Genomic DNA, 23,577 nt, shown 5'->3' with positions numbered 1-23,577 from the left:
TTACTGACACTTTTCAGAGTTCTAAAATAGCACCCTTCACGCCCTCAAGTGATAATCATTTTTGTCAAGATATTTAAATTGGACATTTAGATAAGAAAATAGTACCACTTAAACAGATTTAAATAAATGGATGTATTTCATAAGCACTTCTCTGTAGGTAATTGCATCACATTTGCAAAGGTCAAGGACTAAGTATTATAATTACTTAAAGTAAACTTTATCTTCCTGGTTCCACTTTGAAACGAACAAAACCTAAGGCGAGCGTAAAGATTTTTGCATTTACATTAAATATGTCCATAAATATTAATGTACTTTTTTTGTGTCAACTGCTATGTGATAGAATATAGAAAATAAAAAAATCCAGCAATTTCCTTTTCTTTTTTTTCCTCTGCAGAATTTTTACAAAGAGATTGAGAGAGAAGAAATGTACATAAGGTATGTAATCACGGTAATTAGACGCAACTGGAAATTTAAATAACAAATTTTCCAGTAAGCAGTTAACTACCACTCATTCCATGAATAATTACAACGAATATCGGCTTTTGTAAGACCATTCAACCCATCTAGTCTGCCCATTTTTCCTGCTTTAAAGATCTAAATCTTAATCAGCCCTTGGTATTGTCTTAGATTCCAGACAATACTTGGTGGCAGTGCTCTGCTACCAACCATGAAACTGATGTAGGTTCCTCTTTTGAAGCACAAAATAAGATATTAAAGGTAAATTAAACGTATTTTTTATAAATCGCCATTTCAAACATTTCAATGCTAACATATGTTTCTTTGTTATAGGTACCTGTACAAACTTTGCGATCTACATAAGGAATGTGATAACTATACCGAGGCTGCCTACACTTTGCTTCTGCATGCCAAGCTTCTGAAGGTAACAATATGCGCCGTAAGAACTGAGAAGTTATCGTTATTTCACTATTGCTTGCTTTTGTTCTGTAGGCATTACGTTGCTTTGAGATGACATATTCCAATTCGCCACCATGTAGGGAGTGCTGATATGGCCCCACATAGTTAATGCTGTAAGATCACGTTGATCCATCCACAAATATTCACGTTACCCAAGTCATTAAGTAGTTATGAGTAGCATCCTCGTGAATACCTCTGATTATTAATGTGTTTGCCTGCTTTATTCTCTGTGTAGTGGTCAGAGGAAGCATGCGCAGCACATCTTACTCAACGGGACGGTTACCAAGCGACAACACAAGGGCAACTGAAAGAACAACTGTATCAAGAAATTATCCATTACTTTGACAAAGGCAAGGTAATAAAAAATTGCTTCCAAAAACTCCTTTCACTTTTATTTCAGTACTTGCATTCTACTCTGTAGTAGGTCTTCGTGTTGCTATTATATATTGGGTGTTTTGCATAAAAAGGTGTTTCTGGTGCACAAAGAAAGATTGAAACATAGGTTTCAATAAAAACTCACTCATGTTATTGTCAGTTTTAATGTTATTAATGCATTCATTTTGGGAGACAGTAATTAATTAAATGTAACTGATTTTATCATGTTGGCTATATGTAAACTGAGGTTTTTCCTATTTTCATCTTTATTGGATAAAAATGCTACAGAGCTGGGTTTCTGATTTCACAACATAGACTTAAGTTTCTGATGAAAGATAATTATCCTGAATAGCATGATAACTGGATGTTGGAAAAATGCGACAAAAGTAATAATGTTCTACTAATTTAAAATTTAAATGTAATCATTTTTTTCTGTACCAAAGAAGTAAGATAAGTTCATAACCTAGATAAATATTTAACACGTTTCAGTAGAAACTTTTTCCTTTTTAAAGATTTAAGTGTATCACATATTATACTCGAATATAATTTGAATGGAAATGCTTTGCTCCCTTCCATCATGCATCAGTGGGACTTTATTTTCTTCATTTTAACTAAACTACTAAATAAAAATATAGACTAACATAGCAACGTCACTCCATTAAAGTAGAAGACATGGTTTGTTGAAGACATACGTTTCAGCCTTCATGGCTGCAGGTAGTGGCCACAGGTGTTTAAATTAGAGCAGCCCCGGGGGCAGTTTTCCCCCTGCTGTGCCTACTAGCCCTCCCATGGCCATAATAACTACAGTATTATTTTCAGCTGCAAGGTTACTGTGATTTGTATAGGAAACCACTGTCAATAATCTCTCGCAAAGGTAGTAAACTATTACATATAAACACTGCAAGGAAGACCATAAAATATTTACTTTTATGAGCATGAAAGCCTATACAAGTAATGTTATACTGCTCTACTTCTCACTTTCTTTTCTGTTGCACCAATATTAATTTTCTTTTTTATTTTGCTTGGAAATAAAGCCATATTTTTTCTTCTTGGGGGTTTTGCTTTCATATCTTTTATGTTTAAGTTTCATCACTGTAGCCTAACCTTTACTGCCGGATCTGCAATATATTCATTTATTTTATTGTCTTTTGCAGAAGCAAAGTAATTTTAATAAAGCCCTTTAATCCGAGTACTTTATAGAAAATGACTAAGCTGCTGTGTACTTGCTGTCTGTACTGGACCAGAAAAAAATTATATATTTTTCCCAGAATCTTTAACTCTTTGGTGAAAAATAAAAAGTTAAAATATGGTTATTTTTCAGTGTTGGACATCTGACATTAATGAGTCAAGATGTCACTTACTAGAAGCTACCTAAGAGGCTAGATAAATCACTACTTCCACCATCTCTATGCTGGTGGTGTAGTGTAACCATATTATACTTTAAGGGGAACTGCCACCTTATTTATTCAAAGTTTCATATTAAAAATACATTATATATATTGTTGTTTTTTTCTTTTTTTAAGATCCCTGCATATTAGACATTTTTGTATGTATCTAGCTTGTTTATTTTAGTGCAATATCAGACTAATAAAGTCTATGGACGAATGGACTTGATTGTCATTTTCATAAAGAGTGTACACAAAAGTTAAACAGCGAAAGTCACCCAAAATATATCATATGGCCACCTCGTGGTCTGCAGGGAGGTTATTGGAACCAAGTTAAATCAAATAGGTTTCTTGAATGATGATCTATATAACTGTATACAGCAGAGCTGTAGCTAGCTCCTTTTGCGTCCGAGCAAAGAATGGAAAATTGTTCCCCCCCAGCTATTTTTGTTATATATTTTATTTACACTGCATTTACACATACCTGCCCATAAACACACATATCCACATATACTGCCCTTACACACGACTGCCCATAAACACACACATACACAGCCCTTACACACGATTGCCCATAAACATGCACATACACTGCCCTTACACATGACTGCCCACACACACACACTGCCTTTACACACCCCTGCCCATTAACACACATATACACATACACTGCCCTTACACACCCCTGCCTTTACACACACATATGCACATACACATACAAGCTTACAAATACCTAGACTACTCTTACACACACACCTGCCCATACACACACAAGCTTACAAACACACACACATATATATACACATACACTGCCCTTACACCCTTTCTCCCCATCTCTTACCTTTCTCACCTTCTATACTCCACCTTCCATCCTCCACCTAATTTTAGCAGCACGTGGTCTGTCACTCCAGGCCTCTGCTCTAGTGCTCCCTCATCACTACGCACCGGCTATTGATGCAGAGCACAGGGATATGACGTAAAATCACGGCGCTCGCCATCATTTGCCTTCGCGTAGTGATTAGGGAGACCTCGCACTCCTTAATGTTGGGCCGGTTAGGGCGATCTGTGATCTCCCCAACAAGTGCTGCAGCTGCTGATCAGGCAGTCTTTAGTTGAAGTTGATGCCTTTCAATTGGGCAATCATGAAACAGCTGTAGCCACATAAGCTGTTGGAATCTCAGATGGAATCAAAGTAAGCCACAATAGGAGCCACGTGATGTTTACATTAAATACCCATCTGCATTCATTGGTAAATTATTTACTCATTGAAGGACTAAAAAAGAAAACTTGGATTTCCAGTCATGTGAAAAAATGCTGTTAAGTAGGAATGCTTTCAAAAATAGATGTTAAAAATGTTCTTTTTTTATTTTAACAAAATGCAAAGTGAGTGAACAGAAGAAGTGACCATCCTTTGCATCTAAAACAGTATCGATTTTTCTAGGTACAGTTGCACAAAGTCAGAGTTTTTGTAGACATATAGTTATTCCAAACAAGTGCTAATAATCATCAATTTAATATGTAGGTTGAAACATAATCATTAACAAAAACAGAAGCAGCTGTGTAGGAGGATTAATACTGGGTGAGGAACAGCCATACTCACTAACAAGGTGAGATTGCTAAAGACGGCTTAATGTCCAGTCATACACAATGGAAAGACCGAGTACAACAAGAAGACACACGGTAGGTATGCTGCATCAACAAGGTCTCTCCCAGGCAGAAATTTTAAGACAGACAGGGGTTTCCAGATGTTCTGTCCAAGCTGTTGAGAAGATCAAAGAAAAGGGCAATGTGGGGCACCATAGATGCAGTAGTTGTGCAGCAGATGAAACACACATCATGCTTACATAAAGAGAGAGAGGAGCAAATATGGTTAGTTCTCCAAGATGTTTGGAACAACATACCTGCTGAGTTCCTTTAAAAAATAAATATATATATGCATGTGTATCTAGAAGCATTAATGCTGTTTTGAAGGCAAAGAATGGTCACACCAAATTTTGATTTGATTTAGATTTTTCTTCTGTTCACTCACTTTTGTTAAATAACAAAACTGTTAACATGTCTATTTTTGAAAGCATTCTAACTTTACAGCATTTTTTCAGACCTGCCCGAAACTGTTGCATAGTACTGTGTGTGTTTATGTGTGTAAAGGTATATATGTGTGTCTGTGAATATGTGTGTGTGTGTATGTGTATATATATATATATATATATATATATATATATACACATATATATTCAACCTAGAGCCATTTGGCAAATACAGTTTAAAATTTTTTTAATGTAAATGCTTCATCACATTTATACAATAATCTAAGTGCCTTGGTTTAAGATTTGGTTCAATTAAATGAACTATATTTTAGTTCATTACGCATAATCTTAAAGTCATTAATTTGTTTTGTGAGAATGTTCTATTTCAGAAGCTGACCCCAAAGATATTATAACCCCAAGGTTATCTATCATTGAGACAGTTCTGTTATTGAGAACGTCTGTGTTAAAGGGTGTCTGCTTGATAAAGAGCCACACATTATGTAATACTGAAGTAAATTGCATGCAAACTGCTTTCTAATGATATAACGGGCAATCTATCATCCATTGGTTTTGAAGGAGAAATCACATGATTTTTTCATAGTATTTTTATGTTTTTACATTTAGGACTTGGTTTGTAGGCCAATTCCATATTTAGATTTTTCTTCGATCTTGTTACCTTGTAGGTGATGGAAAAGTACAGTTTTAAATGTAAAACTCTTTGTGGAATAGTTGGGCTAGTCTTGTTGGCACTTTTCGTATGGATTTCTTTATCATGTCGAGTAGTATTTACTGGTCATATTCTCCGCTGAATAAACTGGTCTTATATCATGGATTTGTGGTTTTGTTACTGGGTGTATGGCTTTAACAATGTTTTATGTTAAGCAAATGCATATCTAGTTTATAAATATGTGCTAACATTGTAATATATTCAACTTTTGTTGATATCTTTGATATCTTAACAGATGTGGGAGGAAGCTATCACCCTTGGCAAAGAATTGGCAGAACAATACGAAAATGAAATGTTTGATTATGAACATCTCAGTGAATTGCTGGTACGTGTTCTTTAGTGACATTATAAAACGTAATAATGAGTAGAAAAAGCAACGTCTATTATGTTTGTAAAATTAATTGGTGACATGTTGTGGTCTTTATCCAATAATCATTTGTATTCTCAAACCTGGGTTTCCAGTTTGTTTTCTAAAATACCCTTCAAGTGGCCTTGCCTTATTGCAGTAAGCAGGAGCCGGGCATAAATGATAGTAAAAACGTTGTACATTTTTAATGGACCTGCCCTTTAAAAATGTGTGGATGACACGGTCCACTGCAGGTGAGTATAGCACATTATATGTGTAATGTAGTGAAATCAATAGCAAATGTGTGTGTATATATACATAATATATGTGTGTAAAGCTATTTTTACCTGGGAGCTACTAGTGCTAGATCCTGGTTATCAGCGATATGGCGGCACGGGTACTGCACACGCATGCACGCTATCCCAGACTGCCTTCTGTTCAATGGTGCTTACAGCGTTCCATGCAATAGTTGGTATTGTGTATATACCCACACCCAACAACGCCATATTTGCTGTTTTTATCCCTATATTAGCTTCGTGTGGGCATATAGATAGTGATGGGAACTTAAAATTTTCAAATAACCCTTATCAAATACATTGCCTAGCCAACTGACTAGCACAATGTGTCGGTGAAATGTTACCCACTATGAAGTGACGCCATCTTATAACTGGACTCTCGCAGAATTTTTGTCGCTGTTCAGTCTGAATATATAATACAATCATAAAAATCCCAAAACCCTGCAATCCAGATCCGAAAAATAATGGGGAGTGCAACCAGTAGCGGAGTTATATAATATTAATAATAGTTCTACGCAGATCTGAATGTGGAACTTATAGCTTTACTCTATCCTAACATATCGCTATGGTAACAATGATGATCCAGTCCGGTACCCAAAGACAAATCCAGATCGTCTTTGATCCACGTATTGGGATGTCTATAATGAATTAATGTGATATGCGATGTGCTTTGAAGTACCCAATTAACTGAATTGTCAATACATTGAATACCCGCGAAGATGAGTTAAATGGAATATTATCTCGCTAATATCTTAAACATGTCAGAATATCTAAAAATAGTAAAGATTGTCAATGTTGAGCGCTAGGTTTATTTTAAAACTGCATGGTGTCAAAACACTCACAGGCTTCACAGGCTTTAGCGGAACGTGTTACAAGTTATTGGCTCTAGAAATAATAAACCGACACTTTGACTGCACTGTATGAATTGGGTAAATCGGACAGATTTCAGAGAGGAAAACTGGTCAGACTGATTGTTATTTTATTGAAATGATTATTTTGCTAAAGGGGCTTATGCTAAAAAATTGATTATTAGGATAAGATTCTTATTAAGTGTCTTCATGATTGGTATTTTTCCATTTTATTTCTTTACAGAAAAAGCAAGCACAATTTTTTGAAAACATTGTGAAAGTTATCCGACCTAAACCTGATTATTTCGCCGTCGGATATTTTGGACAAGGATTTCCAACATTTCTTAGGGTAAGTTTGGGGGTCCACACAATAAGGAGAAATTATATTTTTATACATTTATCTAGATTTATCCATCTCTTAAAAACTGTTGTCATCATCCAGAATGTTTACAAAAACTTTGCTCGGTGTTTAGCAATGTCTTCCAGCTGATTCTAGATGTTGTGAATCTCGCAAGATGGAGTGTTTTTTTTTTCCCTACCAGTTGTTACTTAAATTATCTTTAAAAAAACCAAAAAAACACATGCCTTTTAATGTGGAACAACAGTCTTTGATCTGCCTGAATCCAAGGGAGGTTGTTCATGAAGACTTTGTGGCGTAAACATTGTTTATCAGCAGTTTTAATGAACAATATTAGGGTAATCATGTTTTCCGTACACTCTTGGAGTAAGAAAGGCAAAGAAGGAACCCCCTTCAAAGTAAAGTACCTCCCTCTCAGTAAAGTAAAACTTCTTTATATCACGTCTAAACTTCTGACTCTCTAGTAGAACATGATCTCTTGTTGGAACGTCTCTCCTCCTTTGAAATAAACTTCAGTTCTGTACTTTGTTAGATCCTTTTAAGTATTCAAATGTTCCTTATCACATCTCCCCTCTGTCTTCTTTCCTCCAAGCCATACATATTGAGATCCTCTTTCCTAATAAAGCCTATCCTGCAAACCTTTCACTATTTGAGTAGCCCAGAACTTTCTCCCAAATCTCGATATCCTTAGAGGTGGGATCGGCTTGAGGAGTTGGGCAGCCATGATTTTGTATGGCATGTCTTGAGAAACCCGCCACTATAAAACACTTATGACACCTATTTCATCTCACAGACACAACTAACATAAATATGTTGAGAAAATAACTAAAAATGATTTTAAAAGCCCTCCCTCTCCAAACCTTTCACCCCATTCAGTATTGGCGCATGGTCGATAATTTGCTTTTAATGCATGGATCTTGAATGAACGACTTACTCTACATGAAATCCATTTTTATTGTCTGTGTGTAACATGTAATATTTAAAGACAAAAGTAGGTCAGCAAAAGTAGTAACCCTGTAGCCTGCTGGCAATCTTATTAAAAACTATAATACCCTGGTTCTTTTCCCTGCTGAATTGCTTCGAATATTGAGCTGTAAACATTTAACCTCTTGAGTATGTGGCAGCAGCAACATGTTTGAATACCTTTGTTTGATCTATACAAAGCTAAACACGCAAATAACAAGTGTTTGCATAAAAAATCACTGCCGCGTTCCCCTGGTTAGATGAAGCTTATTCCTGATATAACTATTTTTAGCAGTTTTTGGTGAATGGGGTTAGCGGAATCTTTGTATGTCATACCGCGCACGTGACAGGTGCATAAAATACCTAGATTATTTTATTATTACAATTTCTACTTAATACTCTGCCAAATTCCACAAAAATAAACAAATACTTCAAAGCCATTTTAAAGCCTCGTAGGTCACGTGGAAAAGTGATTTAATATGCCTTATCATTTCTGGTACCCATCATAGAGTAAAGTACCGTACGAGTAGAGATTAGCTACAATTATAAATAAAAAATACGTTTGGTGTAGAGACTTGACTTGGATGACAGCCAAGATAAGTCCATGCCGGAGGAAGCTAGAATGACAGTGGTGATGCTGGTGAAGATATCATCTTGTGCCTTGGAGAAAAGTGACTTTGGATCATTTGTTCTAAAGAAATTACCTCTGGTCATGGGCAGAGTGTCTGCAAAAAAAAAAAGAAAAAGCTTTGTTGAATGGTCCGATGCAAGCCTCATTAGGCTACTATTGTTAGAATATAGTTAACCTTATTGATTTTTTCTAGTTGATAGCAGCCCCCTCTGTTCCTTCTTTAGCTTTTTGACATGTGTTAATGTTGTTGTCAATTGTCATTTTTGAATTTTGTCAATTTTAATGTTAAATCTTTTCAATTCCCCCCCGAGTGTAATAGTGCTATTGGTGCGGTATAAATAAATGTAATTTAATATGCATACGAATAGTAAGCTTTCAGCAAAACAGAATGAATTAAAATGATAAAAGGGGTTTTCAAATATTTTGTTTTAAGTTATTATGTGCATTTAGGGTTTTATTTACTAATCCATGAGTTGAACTATATCCACTCACCGACTTTGCAGTACATTGTAAAGAGCAAATCAGCGATCTGGTCCTGCGTGATGGAGTGTTCACTCAATAAATAGGATTGCTATAACTATGTACTCTGCAGGGCCAGTTCAGACCTTTCCATAGAAGACACTTATCTGGGTTTGCCCTTCGTAATAAAGTCGTTTGAGCCTTTGAACCTCTGAGATTACCTTTTGGTCTAGATGCTTTGTCATGCTGTGCGTTTTCCGTTCATCTACCCAACTTCCCAATTCCCATTTGTCTGCCCGTGGCAAAAATGGCTTTTTTAAAACTCATCCATGCTTTATTTGAACGAGTTAGATTAAAACCGAAAAATAATTTTGTAAAAATGAATTAGATTCTCACGGTTTGTCTGTATGAGATTGTTAAACATAACTTGTCAAGATTTGGTAATATATGTCAATCTGCCATATTTGCTTTTCTGAATCGAGCTGAAAACCACAAAGAATAGGAGACTGTATGTAAATGTATCCATTTCCAAAAAGAATTAACAGATAAAAAAAAAAAAAAGTCCTAGAAAAATTGTTAAATATAATATTATATAAAACTATTGTATTCAATGTATATTTCTAAAAATACAAACATCCTTGCTTTAGTGCACAGCTTAAATCAGAAAGAATTGTCATCTTCTATATTGTTTTCTTTATTCTTCAGAACAAAGTGTTCATTTACAGAGGGAAGGAATATGAGCGACGTGAAGATTTTGAAGCTCGTTTATTAACACAGTTTCCTAATGCAGAGAAAATGAAGACAACATCTCCACCAGGCGATGATATAAAGAATTCTTCCGGACAATGTATCCTTATTGTGATTGATTGCAGGCTGGACTATAGTTGAGCGGCTCTTAAAGGAGAATTCAAATGGATAAATATTTCTCCTTGAGAAATTGGGATCCAGTGCTGCATACAGTAATTTAGGTCCGCATGGACAAAAACCTGGTTTTATCTTTTTTTTTTATACCAAAAAAACATTGTCCGCGCACCATGAGGCTGCCATAGTCCTCAGTCATGTGATTTTTTTTGATTATTTTTCCTCCTCAAACACCATACTGAGCAGATTTTTTATGGTGATGCTAAAGAGGTTCGTTCCTCCATAGACTTTCATTGATTTGAGTGTCCATCAGGGTTATAAAAGTAGTAAAAAAAAAAAAAAATTGATTAAGAAATTGTAGGTAGGGTGGAGGGACCCTCCACCCTACCTACTATTTCTTAATCTTTTTTTTTTTTTTACTACTTTTATAACCCTGATGGACCACTTGGTCCAAGTGGAGTAGCCTAAAGTGGGCAACAATTGTACAAAATATAGAAGCACATATATATACCAATGTTTTGACCCCTAGGCACAAAAACATCTTCAAAGGCAGCACATAAAGCAGTGAAAGGCAGCAAATGTCTACTGATACGTAGTTTGGAAAAATAAAAAACTTAAAAAAGACAAAAACGTAATAAAAACATTGAAACAACCAGCTTCTCATGAATTTTTGATGTGATTCCCTGGTATTTTTGTCCCGTCTCCTTGATGCCTTGGTGAAGCACCCCGCATACAAGTTTTCAATTTGCAGCTAGACAATTTGGGGCATTATAAATGTGAAAATGTGTTATTTTTATGCTGGTGAGTAAGTTGCCAAAAAAGCTGTTAATACAATTAAAAAATTATCTTAACTCAAATATTATAGATATTCAGTGTTTCACAGTGCGGCCACTGCTGGATTTTCCTCCGAAATTTCAAAATAAGCCTGTATCGGAACAGATTTTAAGGTAACTGAAAAAACATTTTTTGCCATATTGCATTGCTTTATCTTTAATATATATAAAACAGAGTTGAATTTCTGGGGGGAAAACAATGCAAATATTCCCATTTTTTGAATGAATTTACCTTGCTTCGTTAGAAAAGCTCATACATTAGCTTGTCATGTATTACTGAACGATTCCTTATTGTGATCACCCACAGTAATCCCCAAAGGTTTTAAATAGTACAACAGATGCATGCGATCCATTACATAACACTAAATCAGCGCTGTCATGCTGTTATGTTTGTATATTTTTGGCAGGTGTAGAATGAAGGAATATCTCTTTATAACCCAGTGCGGTAGAATGTTAGAATAGATTTCCGTGCGTAGAATTTTAATTTGGGGAATGGAAGAGGGGCTTTGTCATTGGGAATATCAATTAATTTTTTGTTCTTGTTTGGTAAAAAGAATACCTTTTTGTTTTCTTATTCTATTATTATTTTGCCTAATTAAAATGTTTACAGCAGACATGTTAGTTCATGTAGCTCGTTCCTCTTATTATTATATAAATTGCTCCCGTTGTACATAATACCCCCTTCCTACAAACTTCCCAGGGTTGGCCACCCCGGAGCTCTCCCTCTTCTGGTGGAGCTGTGGCTTTGTGTAGAGACTGATCAGGGAGCAGCAAAGGGTTGGCGTAAAAGAAAATAGTTTTGGGGTTTTTTTTGTAACAAAACCCTGTCAAACACTTATTTTTTTTCATTTGGAAATATTATTTCTACAGTTTCTACAGGATAAATGAAGTTCTTCGGTTCCAATACTCACGACCATTCCGAAAAGGTGAAAAAGATCCTGACAATGAATTTGCTGTAAGTATGGGGGACTTTTTATTTTAAATGCATTTCTCATAAATATTAAGTAGAAACATTTAATATTAAATATCTTATTAATGGAAAATTTGGAATGGTGATTACAATATAAAGGGGGGGGGGCAACTTCCCACTTTGCCTGCCACTCAATGCGCTTTATCTCCTCTATTCCCAGGCCTCCCGTTATTTCCTCTTCTCTCCTGCCCTGTTCTCTCTTCACTCTCACCCGACTCTCTCATCGTCTTTCTCCACCCCAAGCACTTTCTTCCTCCCTTGGTATTCTGCACAACTTATATTGCAACTTATTCCATACCCAAGAAATCTGGCCCCGCGTAATAAGCGAAGAGTTCCGCTACCTGGGGACCCATCTTTCCTAGCACCTAGTGTCCACCTAGTGCCCTCATAGACACATTTCTTCATTGCTTCATTGCTCCCTTGGGTCCTCCTATGTGTGCATGCCCAAGATGAATGAGCTGTTAAACACGTGATAGTGATTCACATGGCGTGAAAGATATGGTGGGAATGTATTTGCTTTGCATGTGTGCCACCTGCTGTTGGTCCACTTCCTATAAAAGGTACTAATATGCGCTGCACTGGATTGCTCAAGGATGTATTTATTATTATATGTATAAAATGTCTATATTATTAATATATAGCGATTCAAAATGGTTGATTTTCACAGAATATGTGGATTGAGAGGACTACATTTACAATCGCTTACAAACTACCTGGAATTCTGAGATGGTTTGAAGTGAAATCTATTTACACGGTAAGGGGAAAAACAAACATGTAGTGTTATTTGTGCGAAACTACATTGGAAAAACCCAGAAATGAGAGACAAAGCCGTAGCGATATTGTTTGTTCTTCTTTATGTGAAAAAGCAATTTCTATAAACATGTAATAAAAACAGAATTATGCCTGAACGTGGCAGCAGGCTGGGGTTAGTGTTATAGGCTGCACTCTTAACTTTCTTACTAAAAACATGGCTGGCACACAAATCTCACAGTAGTGTGGCACTCGAAGGGTGAAGCAGGCATTCAGCCGAGCCTATACCCCTGAACAAGAGCCCCGAATCTTATATGGGGAATCAAAACCTGACCACTAAAACACATAATGAAACTATAGAAGAGCCACAAACCAGAGCACTTCACTCCATAGAAGAGATTAGCAGTGTTAACTCTTTGCTGGTCTCTTTGTGTAGTCCCGAATTTAAGCAGAATGCCTCCCCCCATAAAACAAAGGAACACATGTTTATATATACTATATAGGTAATTAAAGATAAAAAGTGACCCGCTTATGATATGAAATGAAAATATACCCTTTTGTTGACATGACAAATGTCTTTCCCTTTATAGGTTGAAATAAGCCCTCTTGAAAATGCAATTGAAACAATGCAGTTATCAAATGAAAGCATTAATAACATGGTCCAACAGCACACGAATGATCCCAATTTGCCCATAAATCCACTCTCTTTGCTTCTAAATGGAATAGTGGATCCAGCAGTTATGGGAGGATTTGCCAATTATGAAAAGGTATGTTAGAAATGAAAAAAAAATTCACTTTAAATTTTGTATGTGTTTATAATATATATAATACACACTGTACCAGTATGTCTTATGTATGTGTGTATGTTCATGTTGTAAAATTTGTGCTTTCATTTTGTATTCCTCCTCATTGTGCTATAATCTGGCAGACTATAAATAATATGTAATTATTATTATAGGAATTATTCAACCCAATTATATATTGCCTGTTTTGACCTTGGTTGTAAAGCTTCAACTGTGGCAATTGCAGTAACCTTGTCTTCCTCCTTATACGCTAAAGGAAACCTTTATTATTCGTTTGTTTTCTCAAGGCCTTCTTTACCGAGAAATACATGCAGGCGCACCCAGAGGACCATGAGAAGATAGAGAAAGTAAAAGATTTGATTGCATGGCAGGTAAAGCTCTTTCAATCACATCATGCATGGGGCAAAGGCAGAAGAGACAGCGCTGCTCTCTTTTCCGACAGCCTACGTGAGTCGCGGTGATCAGCGTGGCATATACATTTCTGTGGCATTTATCTGCCCCGTGGAAGCACATAGAGAACTCATTTTCTGGTCTGACGTTGTCATCTGGTAATTTCACAAGTGAAATGTGTAGTTAACCCATTGTCTTTTTTTTTAATCACGGAATGCCATTTGAAAGACCAAGGGTCAGAATTCAAATGTCTTCTAGTGAATATACAGCTTATTTCATTTACGATAATGAAGGCTGAGCTGTCACATTAAAATTCTGTTTTCATAATGGGCAAAACTGGAGCTCTTAGTCCAAGGCATACATTTATTATATTTATTTGTTAGAAACATACATTTTCATGTCACTCCTATCTAATCTGCTTGTTATTTCCGTCCTTAAAGGCTTAAACCTTAAGTCTTGTCTTAGATTCAGGATAGCTGTATACATTTCCCATTACCTATCCTTTATGGTGTTAACCTCTACCACTTCTTCTGGAAGGCCGTTCCACATTTCAGACTCAACTCTTCGGCAAGCCAATAAACCTAAATGCTGTTGTCTCTGAAGTAACATGTTTAAATCTAGTTGGAGGTATTGGTAATGCTTCACTTATAGCATTCAGTTAACTTGTTTGTTTTATTTAAGATACCATTCCTGGCTGAAGGGATACGAATTCATGGAGAAAAAGTGACAGACGCATTAAGACCTTTTCACGAAAGGATGGAGGATTGTTTTAAACAATTGAAAGAGAAGGTGGAGAAACAGTATGGTGTCAGGACACTGGTAAGTGATTAGGCTAAGCTTCAGGGCTTGTCTGGTGACAACTAGGAGTTACATTTTCAGTTAACTGGCCCAATGGGTAATTTGTGCAGACTGGGACTGGGGTTATTGCGTTGGGACTGGGGTTATTACCACCAGGTTGGTTTTCATCCTTCTAGTTTGCAAATTTGGGAAAAGGATTTGGCCCAAAGCTCAGGAAATCACAGATGGCTACCAAGCCTGCCAACGTCCTTTGATCTCCAGGCACGTTGGGGGAAATATGTGTTGGCTTCTCCTGCTTCCAGTCCTGTTTATTGTATATTGTTTGCGGTTAACCCTGCCCTATGGATAGCTAGACCCGCTTCCCCTCAACACCATTCCTTAGGAATTCCTTCATAGGTTTATTTGTCGTGAATCTAAAGCCAACAGCAGTCATTACCTTTCCATCAAGTGTAAAATCTACAGGGCTGCAGTCCTACATAAATAATTACAAATGTGTAATCTAAAAGATTTAAAGGACCTGGCTTGTCAATGAATCAATAATAGGTGAGCAAGAATTGCGATATATTGCTTACCCCTCCAGCGCAGAAAGGATTAACACACATGAACCTGAATTTTAAACACTGCAACTGTATGTATGTGATGTTTGTAATGTCTCTGTGAATGTCTTGATGAAGCTTGTTAACTCGATGTATGTATTTTCTTAACATAATAATTGCCACTCTGTATGATGCCGTCTTTCTTTGAGCTTTAGCTCATTGAGTGCAAAAAGCTTCTCCAATGCTTTAATGTTTAGATTGCGCTTTGTTTTGGCTCGCTGAGTGGATAAGGTGAAAAAGGGTAGCAATTTGTCACATGTACAGCCATACTGTAAAACCGGGGCTTCAAATGAGGCAGCTAACACAACAGAATGATCAATGGGCCGTGAGAGCAGGACACGGATCGCACTTCCCAAAGGGATCTTCAGTATTTCCATTGCTTTGTGTTGGAAACACAATGGCTTCTGGACAGCTCCAGTCTTGAAAGGCAACCATTAGTACATTATCATAAATTAATAGGCTTATTTCTATAGTCTGGAGAAAATCAACCATATTGAGCACGGTGAAATATTGGCTCAGAAGCATGCTAGATTGATATAATAAGCCATTAGGCTACGGCTTAATGTAGTTTTTTCCCCCCCCATACCTAACAATAATTGCATACACATCTATTTCTCATTTGTTTTTGTGACTAAGAATAAGCATGAGAGTCTGAAAGAGCTTTGCATTTGTGATCCTACAATAGCACTGCATAAAATTGTAATAATGTGTAATTACTGTATCTGATTCTTAATACACATCTAGGCTTCTTTAGTTTGCAGTGAAAATTAAGAATAAGTATTTTTCTTCAAATCAGCAAAGGTCACTTATGACATCATTACATTAATCAAAATTAACATAAATATGTTGTATAAAAAATAAGAGTTTTAACTACATTTCAATCTATTCATTTAAGTGGCAAATATGCTAATTAACTCCTGTACTCTGACGTTCCCATACCACTCCATGTCTTAAAATAGCTATAAAACACAAGAAACATATATAAATGAGGAGAGGTCTCTTAAAATAAAATGGATTGATGATCCTACTCAAAATAATGATTTTGTGAAGATCAAGTGAAATCAAGAGCATTTTTGTAGGTAGACAGATGCTGTGGGGCACTGGGACCCTGCTGAGATCATGGGCTTCTCTTGTAGGTCAACAATTGTACCGGAACTCTGGGGGGGAGGGGTAGAACTGGAGACAGACATGGATAAAAGACTTGGGGGCTCTGAAGAGGGAGATGGGAATGTTAAGCTATGTAGAGAGAAGTGGAATGCTAAGATAAATAATGGCGGTAACACTGGATGTGATCAATGATCAAATTGCTTGGATGGAATTGTTTTGAAAGGCGTAGCAGCTGATGGGCATTCCTCTACCAGAGCACCCTTGGTCCAGATTTGTTATGAAAATATCTTAAAAACCTCTAAAAACATACTACTATATCTTTGATTCATTGAAATGTATTATAATCACAAGGAATTATACATGGCCCAATTAGATTAGAACTATCGAGATTGTTAGATATCTTCAATCCGTTTTATTATAAAATACTGATAATACTTGCCCATGTCTGATGTTATCTTGCTCCTGTTTCAGTAATCCCTTTACTAAGGGCTGCCAAGGATGATGGAGCATTACCGCAACTGTCTTCTTACGCTGTATAAATTAATCAGCAGTTGACAGAGTACAAAATGTATGCATAGTTGAGCAGCTGAATATATTTCATTTTGTTTCATGCAGTAAAAAAATGATCTACTTCAGACATTATAGACTGAAAACATTACCGTTTGGAATAATAGTTTCTGTGCGATACATGTACAATTTAAAAACATGTTCTTTATATAAAAGGCACTCTTGTAAGCTTGGTCTTCAAAAGGTATTACAATAAAAGTACTAGTAGGGAGTGAACATGACTCCATACACCGCTGATCATCAAACACATTCTTTAATCACCATCAAGATCCATGAGTTTTTCCGACTTAAGTATAGTACACATCATTTATGGTACATTTTTCTAACTGCTGCACAAAACGGGCTATAAGTAGATCACTGGCTGTGACGTGTCACAATCTGAGCCAGAGCAAAATCAGACACCGGGCCCAGTTTCTTGAAGCATGGTGGGCTCGACTGCTGGATAGGAAGTGTCCTTCCATGTATGTGCGAGGTCCTAAAGACTCAAGGGGAAATGTAGTTTTAGCCATCTCGCTTTCCTCTTCTCCAGATGAGGTATGAGACTGACATTGGGTTTTAGCCCATTCTGGCTCACCCATGTCACCTTCATTTCATAACCACATAAAAATAAACCATATAAAATATATTTGTCAAACATTTTCCTTGTCTCCTGTAGTCTGCATCAATGGATGAAAGAAGAGGGAGCAGACCCAGATCAATGGTTAGATCATTTACAATGCCATCATCTTCAAGACCTCTGTCGGTGGTATCCGTGTCCTCTGTATCATCAGACAGCACTCCTTCAAGGCCAGGATCTGATGGGTAGGTCATCTTACATACATCATGTATGGAGTCTGTAGTAGTGATTCTTTTTTTCAGTAGGCCACCGTGCTCATAGTACAAGGATTACAGGAAATTTTATTATTCGGTTGAATAACCTATGTAAGTGTTGTGTTTGTGTGTGGCAGGTGAGGCGATGCCAGATAGTGTGATGTATGTGGGGGGCAGATTAGGGGCTTTTGGATACTTAGGGGTGAAGTGGAAGAAGTTATAGGGAGAGGGGAGAGAAAAAGACATTTTGAAAAGAGGAGGAAAGGAGGGACAGGAAGAAGAAAACATGCATGACATTTTAATAACAATTGGGAGAGAAAACAAATATATTATTATTATTTATTGTTTTATACAATGCCATCAGATTCCGCAGCGCTGTACTAAGGGGCATAGCATTGGCAGGACATAGCAATTAGTTTATAACATAACAAGATGACATACAGAAACAGAGGAGGGCCTGCTTATATATTCATACATGTATATAAGTGTTAACTTCCACCGCGCGTTTGAAACAACACCTTTAAGCATCTTACATTTAATGTGCAGTGAAGAGAAATCATCATAGAAAGTTGTCACTAAAATTTCTTTATATACATTCATGAAACATGCAGTGTGATTGTGGGTTGGCATCATGATCCCTTGCAGCATAAGAAGGCGGCTCAGATTACTGTAAGGCTTTATTACAAGACTGATAAATATTTAGTAATAAGAAGTAAAAGTTGACTAGCCCCCTGGGATTTATGTTGTCTTAAAGAAGTTCGGTCTTCAAACGAATGGAATATGCAAGTTTATGTATAAAACAGCCTGTGATCAGGCATCTGTGTTCTTGTTTATACATAATAGCACCCTTGCACAGCATATGTATAGCGGGTTAACTACCCATAATGTACAGTTCCCTAAACATAATAAAATGATCATTGGCCTCGACTAAATAAACACTTTAACAATATGCGTTGTGAAAAATTGTCTGCCCAGGTGTATATCGTATTACCGTATATCATTTTGCTTTGTTACCCTTTTCTTTTGCAAACCCAGTAAATATCTAATAAGCTCAAAGTGTACATTTGCCTGTTATATCAGAGAGTGCATTAATGAAGCGGAGGCATACAGCCAACATCCTAATAAACAGGAACCCCAGATTAATAAAATGCAACAACCACATTACGTTTCCTAGAGGTTAATAACCATAAATCTAATGGCACATGACACTCTTTTCATTACCTATTCCCTTTTATTGGCTTACATATATCAAATAACACATCTTCTCTGTTTGTATGAGTTTAAATGAAGAACCCTTTATAAAGTATAGCTTACGGAAGCTAAGTGTAAATCGCTCCCTTGACATTCCCAGTGTGAATTTCTTGGAATAATAGTGGCCTTTTCCACTTTAAGTATGCATGAGCCCTATATGCAAATAATGCTACAAAGGAGGGATCCTTGGACCTTGCTGGAAAATCTAAATTATTTATTGCTTTTGTCTTTGATATATTTGACGTGTCTTAATATGGAGTTCATCCAGTCCTCTATTGAAGAAAAACCTCAATGTTTTTAATGTACGGAGGATCATGTTTAGGTATTAATCAGCATACCTGGAAGCTTTCTAAATTATCTCACCCAGAGACTCTACATAGATTAACTAAATTACAATATAGGGGCTCCCTAATAATAGTAACTAAACAGATCTTATATGACAACAATAATGAATGTGTGTGTGTGTGCAATTGACAATGTCAGTATGGTAGAAATTGAAAAATGAATAGCCAATGATGGGCAAGACAAACCCCCCAAATATGCCCCCCCCCATTATATAAAAAAAAAAACATTAAACCTGCAGCAATAATATTGACTTTTTTTTTCTGTTCAAACTGCATATTTTAACCAGTGAAATACTTTATATGTATTAAAAATAATAATCACGTTTTATTAAAATGTATTCTATACACTAGAAACATTATTTAAGGCAAGTTTTTTTTATTTTATAATAGTACCAGTTGTGTACTTGCCCACTCCTGAGTAGTCATTTGTGACCCGTAGTGTCCACCAAAGGGAGTCCTTTTGACATGGCGAGTCACCCAGTGTGCTACATTAATTATTTGACCGCTAGTACCGTATGTTAGCAATTCTGGTAACTAATTGAAGTGATTCTGTCACCGGTGTGGTGTTTAGATGTCTTTGTAGAGGTTATATATACGTTACATCAACAGAATTGCTAACAAATGTGGGGCTAAATAGATTGATAGTTGATACATAATTAAATTGAGCAATATTTCTTTCAGGTTTGTTCTTGAACCTCTCCTACCAAAGAAGATGCATTCTCGGTCTCAAGATAAATTGGATCGAGATGATCTAGATAAGGAGAAAAAGGACAAAAAGAAGGAGAAACGGAACAGCAAGCACCAGGAGATATTCGATAAAGAATTTAAAGCTACAGATATAACAATTCAACAATCAGAAGCAGTCATTCTCTCCGAAACGGTAATTATATTACACACTATAATAGCTCCACATCAAGGTTTCAGTTTGACAGACAGCATAATAGAAGCATATGAGCGCTTCATAAGATTCATATACTGTAGGATTACTGTAGGAGAGGAAGTGGTGGAAGAGTCTTCCCCGAATCTCGGATTCATGCTCATTCCACTAGACCCAATATTGTGGCCCCCTTTCTTTGAAAAGGCAATCATGGGGTCTCGGTAAATGTGTCTATATTCATGCTAAAGCAAGTCCCCATGAATTCTTGATCAGGCTCTGTACATAACTTAAAAAAGCTAACAAACCAATCATGTTTGAGGATTTAAGTATTTTTATTCAAAGATTAAAAAAAAAAAATACATTCTGAATGTTGCTTTAAAATAATGCTATAATAGTAATTTTTTAAATTATGGCAGAATGGATAAAATATACTATATGATAATGGACATTTATCAAAGAAGATAAGGTGTATTGGAACTTTATGGCCAAACCCTTGATGCATTCCGCACCTCTCAGCTGTCATAATTTTTGAATAAATATCTTTCCTCTGCTATTGCTGTCAGTAAATAACTAGAGTAGATTGCTGTACGGATGTAACCCTGTTTAATAGAAATAAAATGGTTTTTATGTGTTTACGGACAAAACACCACAGTTAGGAAAGAAATAAAATAGCCATACGTTGGTTGCTCTTTGTGCCATTGAATTTTAGAACCTCAAGCCTTGTCGACCTCAACATTTCACCAAATAATCTGCACGATATGTTGCATTAGATACCATCAACATATAAGGATGGGTAATGAGATGCTTGCTCTAGCCCTACAATATATGCTACAAACCATAATTATTTCAATTTTAGATAAGCCCTCTGAGACCTCAGAGACCAAAGAGTCAGGTTCTCAACACTGCTGCAAGTGACAGGCGATTTTCTGTGTCTCCGAGTCAAGCAACTTCGCAACAACCTCCTCCAATTACTCCAAGGGCTAAGCTGGTGTTTAGCCTACCAGGTAAGGCTTGTTTTCACTACGGTGGTCCATTTTAGGAATTCATTCATAAGTGATGTGCAGCTAATTTGGTTGGCTTTGCCGAACACGGAACCTAACCGAATAATTTATAACCTAATTGATTATTCAGGGTATAGAGAGGAAAAACTTGCACAAGCTTCTGAGACCTCAAGAGGAGCTAATAAATAAGGCAGTAACGTAAATGCCATGTTCCGATTAATGATCTGTAGATAATTTAATTATCGAGTATTTACTGATCTGTGTAAATACAATGGAATGTTATAGTCCCACAATTTGTTTTTAAAAAGGAGGAGTCCAACACAATCTTTATACTGTAAACCAGAATTATAATATGTAAAACAAAAAAATAAAGCAAAATAAATGAATATCCTTCTTATAAAACAAAATACTGCAAGGACTCATTCAATCCCAAAGGCAATCCCAAGAGCAAAAACAGCTTATAAAGTATGCAGGTTACCCGTATACTGTTACTTTAACATAAGGCATTGATGTTTCTCTCGGATAGAAGCCTCAGAAGCCATCAAAGGGTGCCAATCGGAATCTGGAGCAGAAACTCCAAATACATCAACCACGCAGATCTTTATACAGTGCTTTCCACAAGGGTTTTAAAGTGTTGGATTAGTGCCCAAACAAAATCATAAAATCAATGCCCTACGCGTTTTGTTGGTAATTACCGGCTTCCTCGGAGGCTCACTGTAATGCCAACACAATCTTTGCTGAGGGATCATAGGATATAAAGAAAAGTTTGTATGGTATCTCATGGCTGTGTCTTTGGAGACGTGATGGCAAAGCTGCAAATGCATGAAAACTCAAAACACAGAACACATTCAACAGATGTTTCATGCTGGATTCAGTTATAGTACAATAACTTTTATGTTTTAATTATTGAACACGACTGATAGAATATACGTTAAGTAGCGTGTTCTGGCTTGGGCCAAGAAAACTTAAAACTAGGGCGGCAGGTCCAATGGGGCAGCAGCCCCTCTGCTGCACACCATGGGCAGGACAACAGCTTGGGGGCCATCAGGCTCCGTGTTAACCTGCTGCTCAATAGGCTGGTTACAAAAGAGATCTGTGATCTCCCCAACTGGTCCATTTACTCTATGGGGGACTGTGCCTAGTGCGGTTTACCTAAAATCTTATGCCGGCACTCTATTAATGGAGGCTTAAGGTATGGGTAAGGGGTACTGCACCTGATGTAGATACCCAGTTGTATACAGTATAAATGCAAATCGGGGATCTAACGTATGTTCCCCTTTTCCACGAGATTTTAAAGCAGCAAACCACATTTTCCAAGCAACGTGGATTTGTGCCACATAGATGTATTCACACTTCCCAAAGGACATGTTTGATTTTATGCACAGGATTATTTTCAATAGACATTTCTACGTTTAATGAATGCAGGGGGATTTAAAACTCTTTGTAATTAGTATGGCTGTGACCTCAATAAACATTTGTATATATTTGTGAAATAATCTAAGACGTTGATAATGATTTAATCACTGCTTGGTAGAACATTGGCATTCTGCTTATGTTTGAGGTGTTTTGCACAATAGAGGGTTATGTGGAAAAAGTGATTATGTTGCAACATTTTTTTTATTTATTGAGATTATTACCATAGCAACCAACAGAAATTGTTAATGATGGGTTGAGGGGCATTATATGGAGTATAGTGGAAGATGAAGGACTTAATTGTGACTCTACCTACTCATATCTAGACTCCCATTCTAGAATATATCTAGAACATATCCTTGAGTATAAATTAAGCACTGCTTTCCAATGTTTCCCGATATTTTTATTTTATTGTGATATCCATTTATATGTTATTACCAGTAGTACCATAAACTTTATTTACCCGCAGGTATGGAAATGAATGGCATGACTTCAACAGAATCAGTGGATATCCCTCCACCTCTGCCAGTCAAAGGAAGCATGGCAGACTACGGAAATGTCATGGACTACCAGGAATTCATTAACCCTTCTACTCCTCCACCCCCACCCCAGCGGGTAAGATCTTCTATATAAGGGAAATGCCAAAATATTGTAGTATGTGAAACTAATGAGTTGAATTTTGTAAATGCTTGAAACATTAAATGTGTTTTTTTTAATGTTCATCTCTTAATATAGTTATAGACATATCCTACGCAAAAAACATCTTTCAAGGCTTTTCTTTAAAGGAAGTCATAGCAAGGCAGTTCTCCAAGGTGTTTGTCTTGCCATCTGATCAGTTGCTAACAATCTATAAAAAAGCAAGCATTAAGAATTCAC

The 23,577-nt window shown here is 36.5% G+C and overlaps 1 protein-coding gene across 1 annotated transcript in view; it reads left to right on the top strand.

The window, feature by feature from the left end:
* The window catches only part of LOC149299046 (dedicator of cytokinesis protein 1-like), a 156,718-nt gene that overhangs the window by 113,524 nt on the left and 19,617 nt on the right, over positions 1-23,577 (top strand). The window contains exons 36-51 of the mRNA XM_089486839.1: positions 395-435; positions 790-880; positions 1,151-1,270; positions 5,665-5,754; positions 7,164-7,268; positions 10,036-10,177; positions 11,057-11,138; positions 11,895-11,979; positions 12,662-12,748; positions 13,335-13,511; positions 13,835-13,918; positions 14,619-14,756; positions 17,661-17,806; positions 20,092-20,290; positions 21,144-21,291; positions 23,171-23,316. Coding sequence (XP_089342965.1) covers positions 395-435; positions 790-880; positions 1,151-1,270; positions 5,665-5,754; positions 7,164-7,268; positions 10,036-10,177; positions 11,057-11,138; positions 11,895-11,979; positions 12,662-12,748; positions 13,335-13,511; positions 13,835-13,918; positions 14,619-14,756; positions 17,661-17,806; positions 20,092-20,290; positions 21,144-21,291; positions 23,171-23,316 — 1,881 coding nt within the window. The remainder of the gene's footprint in view (positions 1-394; positions 436-789; positions 881-1,150; positions 1,271-5,664; positions 5,755-7,163; positions 7,269-10,035; positions 10,178-11,056; positions 11,139-11,894; positions 11,980-12,661; positions 12,749-13,334; positions 13,512-13,834; positions 13,919-14,618; positions 14,757-17,660; positions 17,807-20,091; positions 20,291-21,143; positions 21,292-23,170; positions 23,317-23,577) is intronic.

The sequence above is a fragment of the Sceloporus occidentalis genome, unplaced genomic scaffold (assembly GCF_023333645.1).
Source record: "Sceloporus occidentalis isolate IW3139 unplaced genomic scaffold, rSceOcc1.0.p SCAF_30, whole genome shotgun sequence".
Taxonomy (NCBI): domain Eukaryota; kingdom Metazoa; phylum Chordata; class Lepidosauria; order Squamata; family Phrynosomatidae; genus Sceloporus; species Sceloporus occidentalis.
Note: the sequence above shows the minus strand (reverse complement) of the source record. Positions and strands in the feature narration are given on the sequence as shown.